Here is a 17,549-nt window from a genome sequence, read left to right on the forward strand (position 1 = left end):
TTAATGCTGTACCACTCACTCCCTTACGCTGACCACCTTGAAATAAACAATGTCACGCCAACCCCCCTTACATAGGATTTCACCAATTAGCGCAATTACTTCCGTGGTATGCACATGGTCAGTTGACCCAGTACATGCGACGCTTATATATAAGTGCTCGAACAGATGGTCTGATCGTGTACTCCATTGATCTGTGTACATAAAAGCTCTCTGCTGCCATGCTAAATCGCAGCAAATTCCATACAGCTCACAATGTCCCAGTTACAAAACTCCTACGGTACATATACTACTCATCGCCATCATCTAAACCTAAAATCTCCCGAACATAAATCAGGCCTTAGCTTGCTGTCCGCATTGACATTTCCGAATGTCCTAGCACGCTGCTGGTTATCAAGAGAATCAATCAACGACGAGGAAAGGCAGAATTTATTAACTCCCTCTTCTACTGCGCCTTCCACACTAACAGAGAGATATGGTCTATCCACCATCATCTTGCATTACGGTGTCCACAGCTCCGTAAGAGTATATACCCGGAAATCTTCTTCCGCGAGTGCTTCCAAGCAACTCCATGTCGTCAAAATCCTCCGTCGATCATCGGACGCCCTCGTCAGAGCTACCCAGCGTTTCGAACAATCTCTCTCCTCAGCCGTGTCACACCCCAACCTCCTTCAAACCATCGATGTCCTCCAGAACGAACACGGTGAGACCTGTCTAGTCATGGACTATTGTGCTGGCGGGAATCTGAACGCACTGATTGCCACGGCTGAAGACAGTGTAGATGCACTCCAAGCAGATTGTTTCTTTAAGCAGATCATGCGTGCGGTGACATATCTTCATGACAACGCGATTGCGCATCGTGGTCTGACGACGGAAAATATCCTTCTTACTGCCCATGGCGCGGTGAAAGTGGCCGACTTTGGGAGTGCGGAGTGGCTGCTAGATGAAGTTGCCAATGGAGAACATGTTGAGAACAGGATACGTCTGCAACTGTCCTCATTGTACTCTCCACGAAAGCTGCGGGGATCGATACCTTACCTCCCGCCGGAAGAGTTTAGTAACTATGCGGCGATTGATCCAAGAGCAGGCGATGTATGGGCCGCAGGGCTTGTGTACATGGCGATGAGATGTGGTCGCTTACTCTGGAAAATGCCTTGTGCGGATGAGGATGGGGGTTATTGTTTGTACCTGCGCGGACGGCGAACGTATGACGGATATCCTCCGATTGAAGCGTTGGAAGAGGTATGGTGCAGCTCGCTTTTCAAAGGACCTGTGAAAGTCTCTTTTGCGCTGATCATTGGCTAGACGCGTTGTCGCAATGTGATATATGCGATGTTGCATCCTGATCCTGTTCGGAGAATCAAGGCATCCGAGGTACTTCGATCTGAGTGGGTGTACTATGTACAGGTTTGTGATGCAGGGGAAATGGGGTGGTAAGTGTGGTTGACCGCAATTGATTTGGCTGGCTCCAAATGTCATATACGACAAACTAATAATATTTGTCTTGAATAACCCAATTATTTGAAGATTGGCATTGACATGCAGCCATGTGCTATTTAAACTATTGACTATAATGTTGTGTATCATCGAATGATACACGCTCTAGACGGTTCCAGCCGCCAACACATATCCTCCATCTACCACAATGGTCTGTCCATTGAGGTACTGGTTGGTGGTAGAGAAGAGCACAGCATTGGCCATGTCCTCATCCTTACCAGGGCGAGCAACAGGAACCTTACCCTCGTACTTCTCTTTAGGGATTTCGCTCTTCTGCTTCTCATCACTCTCACCAGCCGTCATCTCACTGGGGAAAACACCCGGGGCGATGTTATTAACGCGAATCCGCAGACCAGAAGAAGCAACCTCATGCGCCAGCATCTTAGTCAAGTGGATAGCAGCAGCCTTCGACGCATTATAAGCGAAATGATGCTGGGACACTTTGACAATACCCGAAATCGACGAGATATTAACCACAGTGCTGGACCAGCCCTTCTCCTGCTCGGAGCCCTTCTGAAGCAACGGCAAAAATGCAGTAGTAGTCATAAAGAGATGCGTGACATTCGTGCGGTACACATCATCCCATTCCTTGGGGTCAAGCGCACTGCTCTCGAACAACTCCTTACGCAGCTCCTGAGGATCCTCCTTCTCGGTCGTCTGGGTCGAGCTGCTGATGCCGGCGTTGTTAATCAATATGGATAGGTACTTTTCGCGCGAAGAGATCTCTTGCACCAGCTTGTCTACCGAGCTCTTATCCGTGATGTCAGATGTGATAGGGATGATCTGGCCCTGAATATTCTTGTTGTATAGTTCTGCAACGCGGTCGAGCTTCTCGCCGGTTCGGCCTGTGATGTAGACCTTGGCTCCGTTGACCGCCAGAGCTTGAGTGGCCATCAGACCAATGCCCGATCCTCCTCCTGTGATAAGGGCAACTGGTTCCCATCAGTATCTGGATCATATCGTGGACAATGATACACTTGAAACATACCTTTCCCCTTAACATTAAAGAGGTTATCTAGCTTAAAGTTCTCGTTGCTTGCCTTGGCCTCCATTTTGATTGCTTCAGACATGTTTCGGCGTGATGTAATAGTAAATAGATTAGATGCTGATGTAGAGAATTGAGCTCTAGAATAGGCTAGGAGAGGCTTCTGGAACGCGCTATAGCTGAATCTGTGATTGTAGCGGACCGGACAGCTCGATTTAAGAAAGCGTGGGAGGATGTTCTGGCGGAGCATAATGGAATTGAAACCAAGCTGAGTGGGAGAGAAAGAGTAATTTTATACATCAGTGGCGGACCCAGCGTACGCAATGGAGTAAATTGTTGGTCGTTATCCATGTTGTTGTTCTGAAATGTAGTGAGGCAAGAATTGCCTCATTGGTATGACGTCGAGTCTGCGTCGGATATGTTCCGACTATTTTTGGTGTCCTTACGATGAGCTAAGGTCATTATTAGCTTATTTAGGTCATTGTGATATAGTCTGTGTTGGACAATATGTAATGGCTGTTCTATTATTCAAGGTTTAATATGAACATACGATGCGTGCCCTGGTAGGGTTCATGGATCTAGCTTAGAAAGTGATACAACATGTTCGTTCTTTCAAGGAAAATGGATTCTACTGAATCAAGAAGATTTCTTATATTCACAACGATGGTTTCTTAATTAGATGTGAATGGTTGTATTCCACGAAGACGGCAATTACAATGCCACGAACGAGTCATTATTAGACTGGAGATATGATATATACATGCGACAGACCAGCTGCCTACAGTTTGGCCTTGGTTCCAATCGCTTCGCTCACTGGAGCCACCTCGACCATCATTTTGCCTGTGTTGACACCACCATACAGGTCTACCAAACCCTGAGGCGCACCCTCCAATCCACCCGGAACAATGTGTTCCTTACGCTTGATTTTACCCTGGGTTAGCCATTCCGATAGGTCCTTCAGTGCAATCGGGTATTTCTTAGCGTAGTCGAAGACGATGAAACCCTTCATGGTCACTCGTTGGGACTAAGAAGGATGTCGTCAGCAGCTATTAATAGTGTATAAAATGCACGAGAAACTTACAATGACAGTCATAAAGCTAGCTGGACCCTGCGGCTTAGCAGAGTTATACTGACTGATCGCACCGCAGATGGCAAACCGAGCGTCGCGCGCAGCCCGAGCAAGACAAGCATCTAGAATCTCACCTCCGGTGTTATCAAAGAACACATCAATGTACTCCGGAGTTGCGTCCTTCAATTGCTTCTTCCAATCCTTGTCCTTATAGTTGATAGCGGCATCAAACCCTAACTCGTTGCGCAGGAAAGCGCATTTCTCAGCGCTGCCTGCCAAGCCAACGACCCTCTTCGCACCCTTGATCTTAGCGATCTGCCCGGCCACCATGCCCGTTGCACCCGCAGCGCCTGAGACGACGACAGTATCCCCTGGCTTTGGTTGTCCCACTTCTGTCATGCCAAAGTATGCTGTCAGACCCGTCATGCCCAGAACCGACATTGCATCGGTCGGCTTGCATCCCGGAGGAATAACCACCTTCTGTGCCTCCTTTTGTCCCAGCAGGGCATACTCTTGCCAGCCCGAGTAAGCGATCACCCAGTCTCCAACTTTGTATTGAGTTTTAAGGTTGCTTCCGACGCCGGTCACTTGAGCGATACTCTGACCGCGCATGACGCTACCACGCTCGACAGGGGCGATGTAGGATCGCTTGGCTGTGAGCCATTGCCGCATGGCCGGGTCCAGCGAAAGGTAGTGTACGCGCACAAGGACTTTGTCATCGGGGACATTGTCGGAGATAGTTGTGGTTGAGATCTTGAAGGTGCCGTTCGACAAGGAGGGATCGATTGCCGGGGAGGGCGTATTGGCGTAGATGGCTTGCCGGTTGGTGATAGGCATTTTGGTCGAACTCAGTGGTACTTCTCGGAACTTCTACAATGAACAAAATTAGGTAAAGAGAGAAGGATAGACATATAAAGAGGCGATATCTTCTGACTGGGAGTGAACGTTGACAAAGATTCAGCAGCGGTCGCTGAGACAAAGCAACCAGTGAACCTCGGCTGCTAACTCCATAACCGAATTGGTAAGTTCACTAATCACCAAAAGTTAGCACAAACTGGCCACACCCCAGTAAATCTTATCATTACCCTCACTCAGTGTACCCTTGGTTTCTAGAAAACTCTCTCTGTTGGCACGTCCATGGGTATAGAGATGATTTCTTAGAAAATCAACGAATTGAGTAGCACTGCTGACTCATCAACATAAGTATGAAGCCAAGATGATGTAAGAGCCTCAGCGGGTATCAAATCGTTATCGACGATAAGACAACATTTTTTTTTTGCTTTTCTACTTCGACAAAAAGTCGTCATTGTTCCTCGGTGAAACGTTAATTGATGCAAAATGCCAGCCATTGATGCAACTTGGTTCTATTTACAGCTATCTTCCGCTCCCAGAGAGATGAGGATCTGCATATCTTCCATGGTGAAGAACAGCTGGAACTGCCCCTGGGATACCCCCTGACGTCATAGGAACATCAGGTATGATGTCGCATAGTCTGGGGTGTTGACAACTCGAATACTATATAAGAACTGGGGGCGATGGAGCACATAAGGCTTAGATTTGTTCCAAGCAAAGTCATTCCTCTATTCCATGAAAGAATATCACAAGAGTTACTAGTCTAAAAGAAATTCAATTGTCCACAACCGTACGTACAACATACAACATACATCATGAGCAGTACGCAGCCTCCATACTATTCCTCCACCTTCGGTGATCCCACTCAACACCCCAGCTCTTCTCAGCCGATTGGCACTCAAGTCGGGGGCGTTGATCCTAGCGATCCTCGTACAGGACCTGCTCCACATACCGCTGGCCCACACAAATCCGACCTAGCCAACAAGCTCGATCCTCGCGTGGATAGCGACCTGAGCAAGGAGAAGAAGTCAAGTAACGCTGGCATTGGTGGAGCTGGGGGCGCTAGCAACACCCATACAGGATCTGTTCAGAAGACGGCGGGTCCTCACACCTTGGACACTGGTAATAAGCTTGACCCTCGTGTCGACAGCGAGAAGGACAACCATGCCCGTCACGCAACAGGCACCATGGCCAGTGATGCCCGTACAGGGCCTGCTCCTAGAACTGCTGGACCCCATGAGTCCGACATGGGTAACAAGCTTGACCCACATATTGATAGTGATGTAGATAACCGTGCGTCGGGGGCCATGTCGAGCAATACTCGTACTGGACATGCTCAGAGAACTGCCGGTCCACACGATTCTGATATGGGTAACAAGCTTGATCCTCGTGTTGACAGCGACGTTGATAACCGGGCCCGCCACGCACCAGGCACCATAGCAAGCGATGTTCGCACTGGCCCTGCTTCAAGGACTGCTGGTCCCCGCGAATCTGACATGGGCAACAAGCTTGACCCTCGCGTTGACAGCGATATCGACAACCGCGCTCAGTATGTGCCACAAACCACTCACAGCCATAACACCTCTCACCTGGCCGGTACTGGGGCTACTACTTCTAGCACTACTGGTCCCCACAGCTCAAAGGTTGGCAACAAGATGGACCCTCGTGTTGACAGTGACCTCGACAACCGCGCTCAGTACGCCCCCGGCACTACAACGACGGGTAACGAGAATCCTTACGCGACGCATGATACCTCGCTCAGCAGCGGCTCCAATGCTGGTCCTCATGAATCTAAGATGATGAACAAGCTCGACCCTCGCGTGGACGCCCAAACAGGCGACGTGTCTTCCAAGACAACCAGCCAGCCCCATTGCTCCCAGTTTGCGGGCAATACTCATTCTCAATATGGGACCAATGCCACGGAGCCATCTACTGGTGCCGGGTACGCGTCCAGCGGGGTAGGATACCGACCGGCACAGTCATCCGGCAGCGCACCTGGGTCAAAGTCTGCTCAGAAGGGTGTAGATGTTGGTTCCGGTGTGAAGGGAGCTTTTGCTGGCGCTCACGTAAGTGACACCCCTGGTTATGCTTGAACACTCTGTAACATTTTTTTGAACAGGGTATGGGAGAATCTCTCCGCGGTGGTCTAAATGCGGCAGTAGATAAGACGTTTGGTCACGAAGAGGGTGTCGCAAAGAACGATGCTATTGCCAGCCAAGGTGAACGAGAGATGCGCACTGGAAACTTCGGCCGAGGAAATGCTTACTGAGATGACCACACTGGCTGATTATGGGTTACGACGCTACGACAAATTTGTATTCTAGGATATGTTCTTAACTTTCAAATTGTTCATGACAATTGGTGGAAATGAGATTGGTGGTGCAGTTTCTGTATTAAATTGAGTCTTAAGAGCCAGTCTATATACACCAATGATTTTGATTCTATACGGATACGAACACAAAAAACATAAAAAAAAGTATGCCTTGTCTATCGCATACAGGGGACGATTTCCCCCCGGAAGTAGCGGAAGTTCAATATAAGTAACCAGATCTATGTTGATAGATGGAACCAATCAAATGCGTGGCGGGAACCACAGTTTATGTGACCGATCTGATCAGGTGCATGCAAGATGACTTCACGAACCAAATTTCAATCGCGGTTAAAAGCTGTGGACACGATGTAATGATGAACACATTTTTCTTGCTTTTTTATTAGGGTCATAACACAAGCAATTTCCACCCTCATGGTAACGATGGGTTTGTGGATCCATTTCCCACATGCCAACCCGTTTTGATGTTTAAGATTTCAAACTATTGCTCATGAAATCGCAACCATGAATAATGATAATAATAATAATAGTATGAAAAATAATAATACAAACTGACGGAGAACACTCTGTACAGGAAGCTTCTTCCGGACTTGCCGGAGGCTGTGCAGTCACTGTAGTGGGGACCTCTCTCTCTCTCAATTTTTTTTATTATTGCTTTTTCCCTCTTCTCCCAATTCCTATTACACACACTTCTCCACTGGAGCAACCACAGACTGATCAATGATCCATTGAGTTAAGGAACGGCGGCTGAGGGAGAAGAAAAGAAATAAAAAACGGAGAAAAAGGAACGGTATTGAGATTACTAAACGTGGAAGCCACGAACCAAGTAACCCGCTAACAAAGGTTCCGTTTCCTTGGTATCGGCAGTACGAATACGATATCCAACAAGATAAAGCATCATTCCTTTGGCTCCATCTCTCAAACATTTTAGCCCGTTATTAGTTCGACTCCAGTTCGACTATTACCATTAACGCCTTTTACATGTGATTACTCCTGCAGATTGTTCCTGTTGGAATCGTTATTTTTATCATTGCAACCATTGTTATCAGAACATTTCTTCGTTTGCGTATTTCTTTCTTTCCTCATATATAACTTTCTTGCATCGTCGAATTCGCAGCATCACCTTCCCTGCATGTGTGATCCGAAGTTTTTCGCCGTCATCCCTCAGATTGCCCTCCAACATGGCTGTCCCCGCAGCTCCACCTGCAAGCCATGATCCGGTCAATGCCGCTGGGGAGCCCTCGCAGGCTCTGTCGAGACCTTTAATTGCTGGAAATACCAGCTCTGACAGCGATGAGCCGGTCGTAAACGGTGTGGATGTCGCTCGAGAAGACGAGGCTGACGGTATGGTCGGGGTCAGCATCAGTCGTGCCCAAAGTCGTATGAAGGCCCGTTCCACGCCGGCAGAGGAAAAGACACGCGCGATGGAACACAATGGGGGCTATTTTGACCCCATTCCAGACACCGACGACTCGAGCGGTCTTTATACCTCCGAGATCACTGATGAACCAGAACAACTATCACAGGCCTCGAAACCGGAAGCTAGCCAACTGTCAACTTCACCCCAGAATGTGGCACACCAAAACGGAACAGCGTTCTCTAAGGACGGCTCCAACAGTCGCACCAGCTTCACCCGGTCGATCTTGAAGAATGGCTTGCCACTGCGCCCTCGGGCTTGGTCGGGCGATGCCATGAAGAAGTTCCTGCCCGATTTAGGATATCTTACTAAACGGACTTCTTTGCCTTTCCGCTCTTCCCAAAATCGCTCCCGCAGTCAGACCCTGAAACCTTCCTCGTCCAAGTTGGCGCTTGACGAAGAGGGAGAGTCTCATGCCAAGCCAAGACGCAGATCTTGGAACGATTCCGACTCTAATAACGTGCTCGTTGATGAGCCGATCTCCGATCTGAAACCCCTTGACGGCGCGACGGCAGCCAAGCATTCATTTACCCGTCGGCCCAGCGCGACTGTTTCAGGTGCGCCATTGATGCTCAGGAGATCGTCTTCTGACCAATCCTTGTATCTGAGAGCATCATCTACTGCGTCATCACTTGATCAGCGGCCCCAGTATGAGCACATTCACTCCCAAGTCAACAGCCGATTCAAGGCCATCAAGGATAGTATACAGGATTCAAGCAGCCGCTTGCTTAGCATGCCTAGCTTGCACTTGCAAGACTTGCGGAGTGACTGGGGCTATAAACCGTTCCTGGGAGATGTTGCGAATCGTAAAGGCAACAATTACGCCGATGAGCCGCCAGCTACGAGCGACGCGCCTCGAGAACCAGCGCCACCTCAATTTGGAGCGCGTCCACCGCGAGCTAACTCCAATTCATGGCATCCCGTATTAAATGAGGCAATGTCCGCGTTAACTGGTGACGTTGTTATAATGGGGGGCTACCGAGGATCTGTCTTACGTTCCGCCAAACCACCACAGCGTCAACTGTGGGTTCCAATGAAAGTTGGGCTAAATCTTCGCAAAGTGGACCTTGAAGTAGGCCTGAACCCGGAGGATGAGGAGCGCATGGAAGAAACGATTATTCCATCAGGAGTTCTATCGCACGTCGGGCCAGTTGACATCTGCCGTCGGCTGATGAAGCACCTCCGGAAGTCCGAGAATGCCGTCAAAGGTGACCTCCGCGTATGGGATTATGGTTACGATTGGCGCTTGAGTCCACATCTCCTCTCGAAAAAGCTGATCAAGTTCCTGGAGGGCTTACCCTGTAATGCGCCCGGTGTTCCGCCCGAAAAGCGGGGTGCTCATGTTGTTGCGCACAGTCTCGGAGGGTTGATCACCCGCCACGCCGTAAATCAGCGTCCGGAACTCTTTGCTGGTGTTCTCTACGCCGGTGTCCCGCAACACTGTGTCAATATCCTAGGCCCTCTTCGCAATGGGGACGACGTATTGCTCAGTTCCCGTGTCCTGACGGCTCAAGTGAACTTCACCTTCCGGACCAGCTTCGCCCTCCTTCCCGAAGATGGGCACTGTTTCATCGACAAGCGCACCAAAGAAGAATATCGTGTGGACTTCTTCAACGTTCAGGCTTGGGACGAATACCGGCTCTCACCCGTTATCAACCCAGCCCTCCCGCCCATGACAAACAAGGGCTTCGCTCTCGGAGGCAACATTGGGAAACGCTTCTCTGCTGTTTTGGGTAGCAAAGATAGCTTACCATCTGAGGATATACCTGACGACGATCAACAAGATCCGAACCAGACCGGTCGCAGCAATCCAAATCCCGTTACCGACCCGGCCGAGAAGCTAGCCCCGAGCATTGAGGGTGTTGTTGGCCCAACGTCCAACCTCCGCGGCTCGGCCAACGTCAAATCCACCACTACCGTTACCATCCCACGAGCCACAGCTATAACCTATCTCGAACGCACCCTCTCCGAAGTCCGTCGCTTCAAGCAAGAACTTGCATTCAATCCCTCTCATCAATCCAGTAACAGCTACCCACCTTTTGCAGTTCTATACGGCAAATCCGTTCCTACCGTCTACGGCGCGCGCATCTCGACACGCGAACAAATTAAACATCAAGATGCCTACGATGACCTCGCCTTCGCCGCAGGCGACGGTGTTTGTCTCGCGTCTGCGGCAATGCTGCCCCCAGGCTATCGAATCATCAAACATGGCCTGGTAAAAAGCGATCGCGGTCACGTCGGATTATTGGGCGATCTCGAAGGCGTTGGTCAATGTCTTCGGGCTTTAGTGCGCGGAAGACGAGAGGGTGTAGGAATAAGCGATTCACCATTATCGACCTGATGATAAACTTTCCTCTTCTATATTATCTCCCCCTTTGAAGCGATACCCACTCTCCCCTCTCCTATGGAGGAAAAATCATCCTCATTCTATCACCTTACACAATAAACCCTATCTATGCTTATTCCCGACTTTGTCTTGGATCATGCTCACGATGATGATCATACGAGTAATGACAAAATCTCATTACATCTTCACATTATCCCAAAGAACTATATCTTGCATAAGGTGCTGCGGTGCTATATCTGTATATATTTACTGTTTATATAGAAAACTGTACATACATCAAATCTATCTGCTACTTTTCTCTTCTGCTTTGGGAACCGTAACCCCGTAGTCTATATTCATCTCATACAACTGTCCCGATATCTAAGCAAAAGAAAGAGAATAGATAGAACCCCTTTTTTAATGAAAACCGAAATTGTAAAGTATAAAACACGCCTTTATGCCAAAATGAAACGAAGAAAAAAACAAGGCATGACAGGACATGATAAAATTTGAAACCCCTTCTCTAACCCGTCCGGGAGTTGGCAATGTTCAGGACTAGGATGTCCGTCGCACCGACCTTAGTCAACTCGTCCATCACAGTGGCGATCTTCTTCTTCTCAACCATTGAACTGACGGCTACCCAGCCGTCTTCCTCAAGAGCGGTCACGGTCGGGGCACGCTTGCCTGGGGTGATGCTGGAGGCAGTGGTGAGTTCAGAGCGAGGGATGTTGTACTGGCACAGGACGTATTTCTGGGCGGCTGTAGTGAAAAAAGACATCTTAGTCAATGCAGGGGCAAGGATGGATGAGAGTTACAGAGGGGAGGGCAACATACTGATGACACCACGGATACGAGAAGCGATGAGTTCGACAAGAGGGTTCTGGGCCTTCCGGGACTTGACGAGAACAGAGGTACTCTCGACGACGGTATCGATGGCCTTGAGACCAGCAGCCTTCATGGTTTCACCAGACTCTGTGCGACATATATTAGACAATTTTCAGCGATTAGGATGGTGACAAATCATCAACATACCAACAAGGTCGACAATTCCATCCGCGACACCCAGTGCGCAAGCAGCCTCAACACTGCCACCAACATACTTGACCTTTGTGGAGAGCTTGCTGGTATCGTCAACACCCTCGAGCTTGGCGAAGAAGGCCTCAGTGAGGGCTGTGAAGCTGGTAACCACGTTGCGGCCAACCAATTGCTTCGCCTCGGCGATGTCACCCTTCTCCGGAACCTGCACCTGCAGCTTGCAGCCTCCGAAACCAAGATCCATGATCTCCTCCACGCCGGAGACCTCGCCGTTCGGCAGCTGCGCATCGTGCTCAGCGACCTGGTCACGACCGGTGATACCGAGGTCGACGCGACCTTCACCGACGAAGGTGGGAATATCTGCGGCGGGGAGGAAGATGAGGGCAATAGGGAGGTTCTTCACAAGGGCGATATCGAGGCGGGTTTCGCGACGGAATTGAATGTCAACGCCGGCAAGGAGGTCCAAGGTTGCCTGTTGGAGCCGACCCTCTGTATTCAGAGATATGCGTATTAGCTGGAGTTCATGTTTCCTCCTGACAGTTTTGGTGTAGGAGGGCTACTGGGGCAAGTTGCGAAAGAGTTGCGAAAGAGTGGTGGAGTGAGTCATGGCGGGCTACTTGCTTTTAGGGACGGCGAAAAGGAGTCTTCCTTCGAGGCTGGACAGAGGTTGTTAGTATGTGAAGACACATTGGAGGCCATTGCCTGTCTGGGGGCTTGCATAGTGGCATGGAGTTGATTGACTCACTGGTTAACGAGATCCATAGTGACGATCAACGCGCGGGGTAATTGTTGGAGGGATTGGAAGGGGTGGAGGGAGTGTAGCGGGCAGATTTGATAGTATATGCAAGTATGAAAGAAGATTAAGTCAATGCAGACAATATATGAGTCCTACACTGCGTAAAATGACTCAGTGGGTGTTTCGCAGGGATGGAGCGAGTTGGGTCGGAGCAACGAACGAAATCGGAGCACCGCAGACTCTGAATCGGTGAAGCGGACGGAAGTGGGGGTCTTGCTGCCTATATCCTCAGGTATCAACAGGGCCGTGGGGACCTACAGCCGGTGATGCCCTACGAATCAGGCAATCCGATAAGCATGCTCTCGAAAGCAGCAATCTTATTGGTGGCCAATGTTCCTGACGGGTTTTATGGAGGACGGCATTTGATGGATCCGCATACTACTAAGTAGTACGGAGTACATACTACTAATTAGCCTAAATCATTCTTTGCGTGCCTGTGCGTAAGTGGCTTTCCGGGCCCTGTACGGAGTACATCTTAGTAGCACTACTCATAAGAAAGGACGCGCATATCATGCATAATTGAAGACCCAACGAGTTTAATTCTAACAAAGCGCCCTTCAGCCACTAGTACATGACCCTGAGCGTTATTTCATGGAAGAATTGCCCCGGTCTCCAGCTGCTTCAGGCAAACCGTAGAGTTTATAACCATATTTTCCTATTATACATATAATGGTCTCTACTACAACAACGCTAACATGCTTCAAAATACCAGGTATCGGGACATGATCATGACAGGCCTCCCTTGGTCCACCGTATCCAGTTATAACTGCTCTGCGCTGCTGATGAGTTGTTCAATCAAAGTCTCGTCAGCTTTTGCTGGATCGGATAAGACATCTCCAAAAGTCCTCACAAGTCCAGCTAATCTCCGGCGGCGTATTTTCTGTTCTAGTTCGGCACTCTTCTGTTTAGCCAGCTCAATTAAAGGTGCTGGTAAGTTTGCTAGACGCGCTACGTTTAAACCGTAACTGCGATGCGCTACGCCCTCTCCCACTTCGTAAAGGAACGTAATCTCTTCTTCGGTCAACCCCGACTCGGTAAAACGCATGTGTACGTTCCGAAGTTCATGGTCAGGGAAGGAGTGTGTCATTGAGGAAAGGTGTTGATAGTGCGTGATAAAAAGCGTGAGACTTCGTATTGACCGAATCATATAATCGAGAACGGCTTGCGCAATTGCAACACCATCGTGCGTAGACGTGCCTCGACCAAGTTCATCCAGAATGACAAGTGAGCGAGGTGTCGCTTGCTTTAGGATATCTGCTGTTTCCGAAAGCTCGACCATGAATGTGGATTCACCAGCCAGCATGTTGTCAAAAGCTCCCATGCGGGTAAACACAGCATCTAGCATACCAAGCTTCGCTGACTGTGCAGGCACGTAGGAACCAATCTGTCCCATAATGGCTATGAGTGCCACTTGTCGAACATAGCTAGACTTCCCACCCATGTTAGGGCCTGTAACAAGGAGAGCACGGGTCTTGTCGCTGTCCAAATCAATATCATTGGGGACGTAGCTGTCCAACAAGAGTTGTTCAACCATCGGATGACGCCCTTGGTCAACATGAATGCATGTGTGATCCGTGTATTCGGGTTTCACGTAGCCGGGCTGGTTAGCGATAGTCGCAAGAGAAATTAGACAGTCGAGCGTCGCAAGGGACTGTACACTATCACGGAAAGATTGGTAGCTGGCGGATATCTCACCCAGGAAGCTTGCGTACGCCTTATCACAACCCGCTGCTAAAGCCTCCTTATGCTGATCCCGCTGTCGTAGAAGCCTGATAACTTCTGGGGTATGAAATCTCGAAACTGCTTTGGTACCAGATATTTTCACCCACGATGCTGGCACCTTTTTGATGGACGGTGACTTGTTTTCAACCGCAATCAGGTATTCAATGCCCGCAACTGTGACATATTCTACTTTTTTTTTCCCAAGACACTCACCAACTGTGGAGCGATGCTCTTCAAGATCGTGTTCCACAGCACCAATTCCAAGCTTGTGTTCAGTAATCTCATCTGTCTCCTCTGATTCTCTGAAGAACTCATATTTGTCGTCATTCTTCGCTGCATGCATGTTTATTTTGTCCAGGAAGTGCACGACATCTTCTAAGATTGTTGGCAGAGATGCTACTGCTTTGCTTATGAGAGGCGACGAGAATCCAGTATCAGCAGGAGACTGGACACCAGCAAATTCCTGGGCAATCATCTGTAAAGTTTGGAGGAGAGTGAGAAGCTCGGGCCGGGTGCACTGTGGGTTGTTTAGTATTGTTTATCGCGGAATTGGTTCATCATGGATTACCTTGCCGTAGTAAACCCTGATCAGTGACTTTTCCAGATCAGTCTTGATTCTACCAAGCAGACCCTTCAGCCGTTCTACGAGAGCAATCCTTTCTGGATTCTTCAATTCCTCAACAGCGTCCACTCTTTCTTCAAGGCTAGATTTATCTAGCAAAGGACGTCCCACCCATTTACGTAGCATTCTTTGCCCGAAACGGGTTTGCGTTCGATCCAACGTCCAGAAAAGACTGCCTTTGGTGGAGTGATCTGTCTGGTTATGATATATTTCAAGACTGTTCAAAGTATTTGCGTTGAGAAGCATATGTGACCGAGAGGAAAAGTGTTGGAAATACTTTGTAAGCTGGAAAACGTGCTCCAAGCCATACTCTGACATATGTTTAATCATGGAAGACAAGCAGATGGTGACCTGCTCGCTTAGGTTAAGCACCTTCTGAAGCAGGCTGCTCGCCTGCGCATCATCTGTGGTGTTCGCATTCTTCATCCTCTCCGCGTAAAAGCTCGAAACATGGCTATGTGACTCGGCCGCCGCCGTTTTAGCTTTAGGGAACTTCTCAACACGAATCTCGTCACCAAAAGCATTAGTCTTGTTCCCAGAAAGATGTTGAACAAGCTTTTCTGTTGCTCTTGACAAATCACCAACTATAAGAACCTCACAAGGGGCCAGATGAAGGAGTCTAGTTTCGATCTCGCTCCTCATGAATCCGTCTTCAAACTCGTCATACACTATGTCACCTGTTGCTGGCTGAACAGCAACAATGCCCACATGCACCTTTTCGTCATTTCCCCAGCCCTTTGCGTTTGTCTCTGTAATACAAAGCATATACCCCGTTGCCATTGTAGTGCCAGCGGCTGATATAGACGCAGTAGATCCTTCCAGGCCCTCCATATCATCAATATACGTACCCTTTGTGTATAAATTGGTGAGCTTGCGTCCAAAGGGCGCATTACGATTATCGCCAGCGGCTTTAAGGGCAGCAGTTTCCATTTGTCGGACAACTCCGACTTTGTGTCCGGCCGAAACGAGACGCTTGACATGAACATGCAATCTATGCACCGGTATACTTGCCGATGCAAAGCGGTCAAGATGGGCCTCCGAAGGATCTAAAACACTTTGAGTAAAGGCGAGGAGAAAAGAGGTAGGGCATACATTGAAGCCAATACTTACGTTCATCGAACCTGAATTTTCCAGGAATACAGACAATGTTTAGCTCCTTCGCAGCTGTTCTAGCATCCTCGCCAAAGAACCGGAACTTGTATCCCACCTCTACTACCAAAACCGTATCCATATGTTTCCGCTTAATATCGATAATCTGCTTCTCCATAGGAGTAAGCTTGTGCCCGCCTTTCTTTGTCGCGGCTTTCCCTTTAGCTGCAGGGGGCGGAGAGGGTTCGTCACCCTCATCGCCTTCGCCAGCTTCCTCGGGTACTGCTTCAGTGGCTGTATTTCTGCCAATTCCGATGAGACAGTCTGGTCCACCTAATCTTTGCACAAACTTCTGGTGTAGCTTTTCTCTTTCCTTTGTTCGTTCTTTCGTTTCTCCCTCCGTAGCGGGCGAGCTGGCGAACTTGGAGAGCTCTGTTTTTGGGATATTGTCCGATAGCCTAGGACGCTCAACGTGAGTTTCTTTTGGAGATTCGGTGGTATTTTGTGAATAGGACCCGTTTATTCTGGCTCTCTTTGGCGCCGGAGCAACTACGTCGTCCTCATCATCAACACTGTTTGACCGAGTACTACAATTTCCCCTCGAGGCTTTTTCCTGTTTTGTGACCTCTTGCCCTTCTTGATCTCGTTCATATTCTTTAAAAGCATCATTCGAAGTGCTCTCCTGTGAGAGTTGTGGTTTCTTTGTGAAAAAGCTCGAGATGGTCGGTTGTTTTCGCTTCAAATTTGGAGAAGATGACGGTTGAGAAGATAAAGGCATCGTTTACTGCCCAGCTGTTTTTCGAAGCCACGTAGGCTTCAACACATGTGCTTTATTGCTTGATACTCCAGGAAGAAGAAAAAATCAACGAGATAGGCGAGATGGAGTAATGAATCAGCGGCGAAGGAAGAGGTGGCAAAGGAAGCTCTCGGCGATAAGTTTTTTTAAAAAGCATTCGAGATAGGCCTAGTAAACAAGTATTAGAGGCCAGAATACCATGCTGCCATTAGCTGTTAATTGTCGCGCATGGTATCAAGGTCTAGCTGCTTCAAAATATCTAATGAAATCCTTTGCAAGTCCGCGGCTTCGGAGCTTAACGCGTAAAACGACGCGTTCCATTTACTTTAGTTACGTAGCTAGTTTACACTGTGGAAATTGAGCCACCTTGCCTTTCCGCTTTACGCCTGACTTAGCGCCGCTTTTAGCTCACTGAGCGGCCCGGAGCGTGGGGTGAGCACCAAAGGTGCATGTCTGAGCGATCCAAAGATGACTTCACCCTGAGCGCTCACCTGCGTACTGGTCATGTAACAAAGTATCGTACTTAAGTATCTGTGCCTGCTCGCCCGTCAATTTCCCCGGTCCTCAAAAACATCAAGCCCCTATTATTGTATGGTATTTTCTTGTACAACTCCAAACTAAACATGTTCATACTCTTATGCACCAAAAGCATGACTTCAAACTCTTATCAAGGAAGTTTAGCTTATATATAACTATAGAACACGACCACTAAAGACTTACGATATTCCTACCCACACTTTTGGACATCGACATGTTTCACACGGCGCCAGGTGTATTGAATCTTTTCCATGAGGAGCATATGTCTGATTTTCTACAGTATACATTCCTCAAAAAGCTGAATAGGATGGAACCTTGGAAGTATAATGTCATGGGACTGATGCCCTCGTACGAAGCTCGGCCCCAGGTACATATAGATAACCATCCAGATGATGCATCATGCATGTTCTCCAACCGGAGCAGGATCTTAGGCGAAATTGGTATCCATTCGGAGAAAAGCATCCACTACTTCGATTTGGA

General features: G+C 48.7%; 7 protein-coding genes across 7 annotated transcripts; 3 read left to right on the forward strand and 4 right to left on the reverse strand.

Moving 5' to 3' along the window:
• Positions 1 to 252: 252 nt before the first annotated feature.
• On the forward strand, positions 253 to 1,302 carry ABOM_006262 (putative serine/threonine protein kinase; the record flags this gene model as incomplete). Its single annotated transcript, XM_022533391.1, has 1 exon — positions 253 to 1,302. The coding sequence occupies one exon, from the start codon at positions 253 to 255 to the stop codon at positions 1,300 to 1,302; it is 1,050 nt and encodes a 349-aa protein (XP_022389350.1).
• A 297-nt stretch (positions 1,303 to 1,599) lies between these two features.
• Positions 1,600 to 2,830, reverse strand: ABOM_006263 (SDR family NAD(P)-dependent oxidoreductase; the record flags this gene model as incomplete). The annotated part of the gene is made up of 3 exons (XM_022533392.1): positions 1,600 to 2,426; positions 2,483 to 2,664; positions 2,778 to 2,830. The coding sequence occupies 3 exons, from the start codon at positions 2,828 to 2,830 to the stop codon at positions 1,600 to 1,602; spliced, it is 1,062 nt and encodes a 353-aa protein (XP_022389349.1).
• A 427-nt stretch (positions 2,831 to 3,257) lies between these two features.
• ABOM_006264 (NADP-dependent oxidoreductase) lies at positions 3,258 to 4,385 on the reverse strand (the record flags this gene model as incomplete). The annotated part of the gene is made up of 2 exons (XM_022533393.1): positions 3,258 to 3,503; positions 3,561 to 4,385. The coding sequence occupies 2 exons, from the start codon at positions 4,383 to 4,385 to the stop codon at positions 3,258 to 3,260; spliced, it is 1,071 nt and encodes a 356-aa protein (XP_022389345.1).
• Positions 4,386 to 5,215: 830 nt separating this feature from the next.
• dprC lies at positions 5,216 to 6,669 on the forward strand (the record flags this gene model as incomplete). The annotated part of the gene is made up of 2 exons (XM_022533394.1): positions 5,216 to 6,466; positions 6,520 to 6,669. The coding sequence occupies 2 exons, from the start codon at positions 5,216 to 5,218 to the stop codon at positions 6,667 to 6,669; spliced, it is 1,401 nt and encodes a 466-aa protein (XP_022389344.1).
• A 1,241-nt stretch (positions 6,670 to 7,910) lies between these two features.
• Positions 7,911 to 10,487, forward strand: ABOM_006266 (uncharacterized protein; the record flags this gene model as incomplete). Its single annotated transcript, XM_022533395.1, has 1 exon — positions 7,911 to 10,487. The coding sequence occupies one exon, from the start codon at positions 7,911 to 7,913 to the stop codon at positions 10,485 to 10,487; it is 2,577 nt and encodes an 858-aa protein (XP_022389352.1).
• Positions 10,488 to 10,995: 508 nt separating this feature from the next.
• On the reverse strand, positions 10,996 to 12,269 carry ABOM_006267 (ATP phosphoribosyltransferase; the record flags this gene model as incomplete). Its single annotated transcript, XM_022533396.1, has 4 exons — positions 10,996 to 11,231; positions 11,307 to 11,444; positions 11,505 to 12,040; positions 12,253 to 12,269. The coding sequence occupies 4 exons, from the start codon at positions 12,267 to 12,269 to the stop codon at positions 10,996 to 10,998; spliced, it is 927 nt and encodes a 308-aa protein (XP_022389346.1).
• A 794-nt stretch (positions 12,270 to 13,063) lies between these two features.
• msh3 (mismatch repair protein MSH3) lies at positions 13,064 to 16,514 on the reverse strand (the record flags this gene model as incomplete). The annotated part of the gene is made up of 3 exons (XM_022533397.1): positions 13,064 to 14,542; positions 14,594 to 15,693; positions 15,758 to 16,514. 3 exons carry the CDS (start codon positions 16,512 to 16,514, stop codon positions 13,064 to 13,066), a joined length of 3,336 nt encoding a protein of 1,111 aa, XP_022389351.1.
• Between the last annotated feature and the right edge of the window lie 1,035 nt (positions 16,515 to 17,549).

This window comes from Aspergillus bombycis (genome assembly GCF_001792695.1).
Source record: "Aspergillus bombycis strain NRRL26010 chromosome Unknown contig00040, whole genome shotgun sequence".
Lineage (NCBI taxonomy): Eukaryota > Fungi > Ascomycota > Eurotiomycetes > Eurotiales > Aspergillaceae > Aspergillus > Aspergillus bombycis.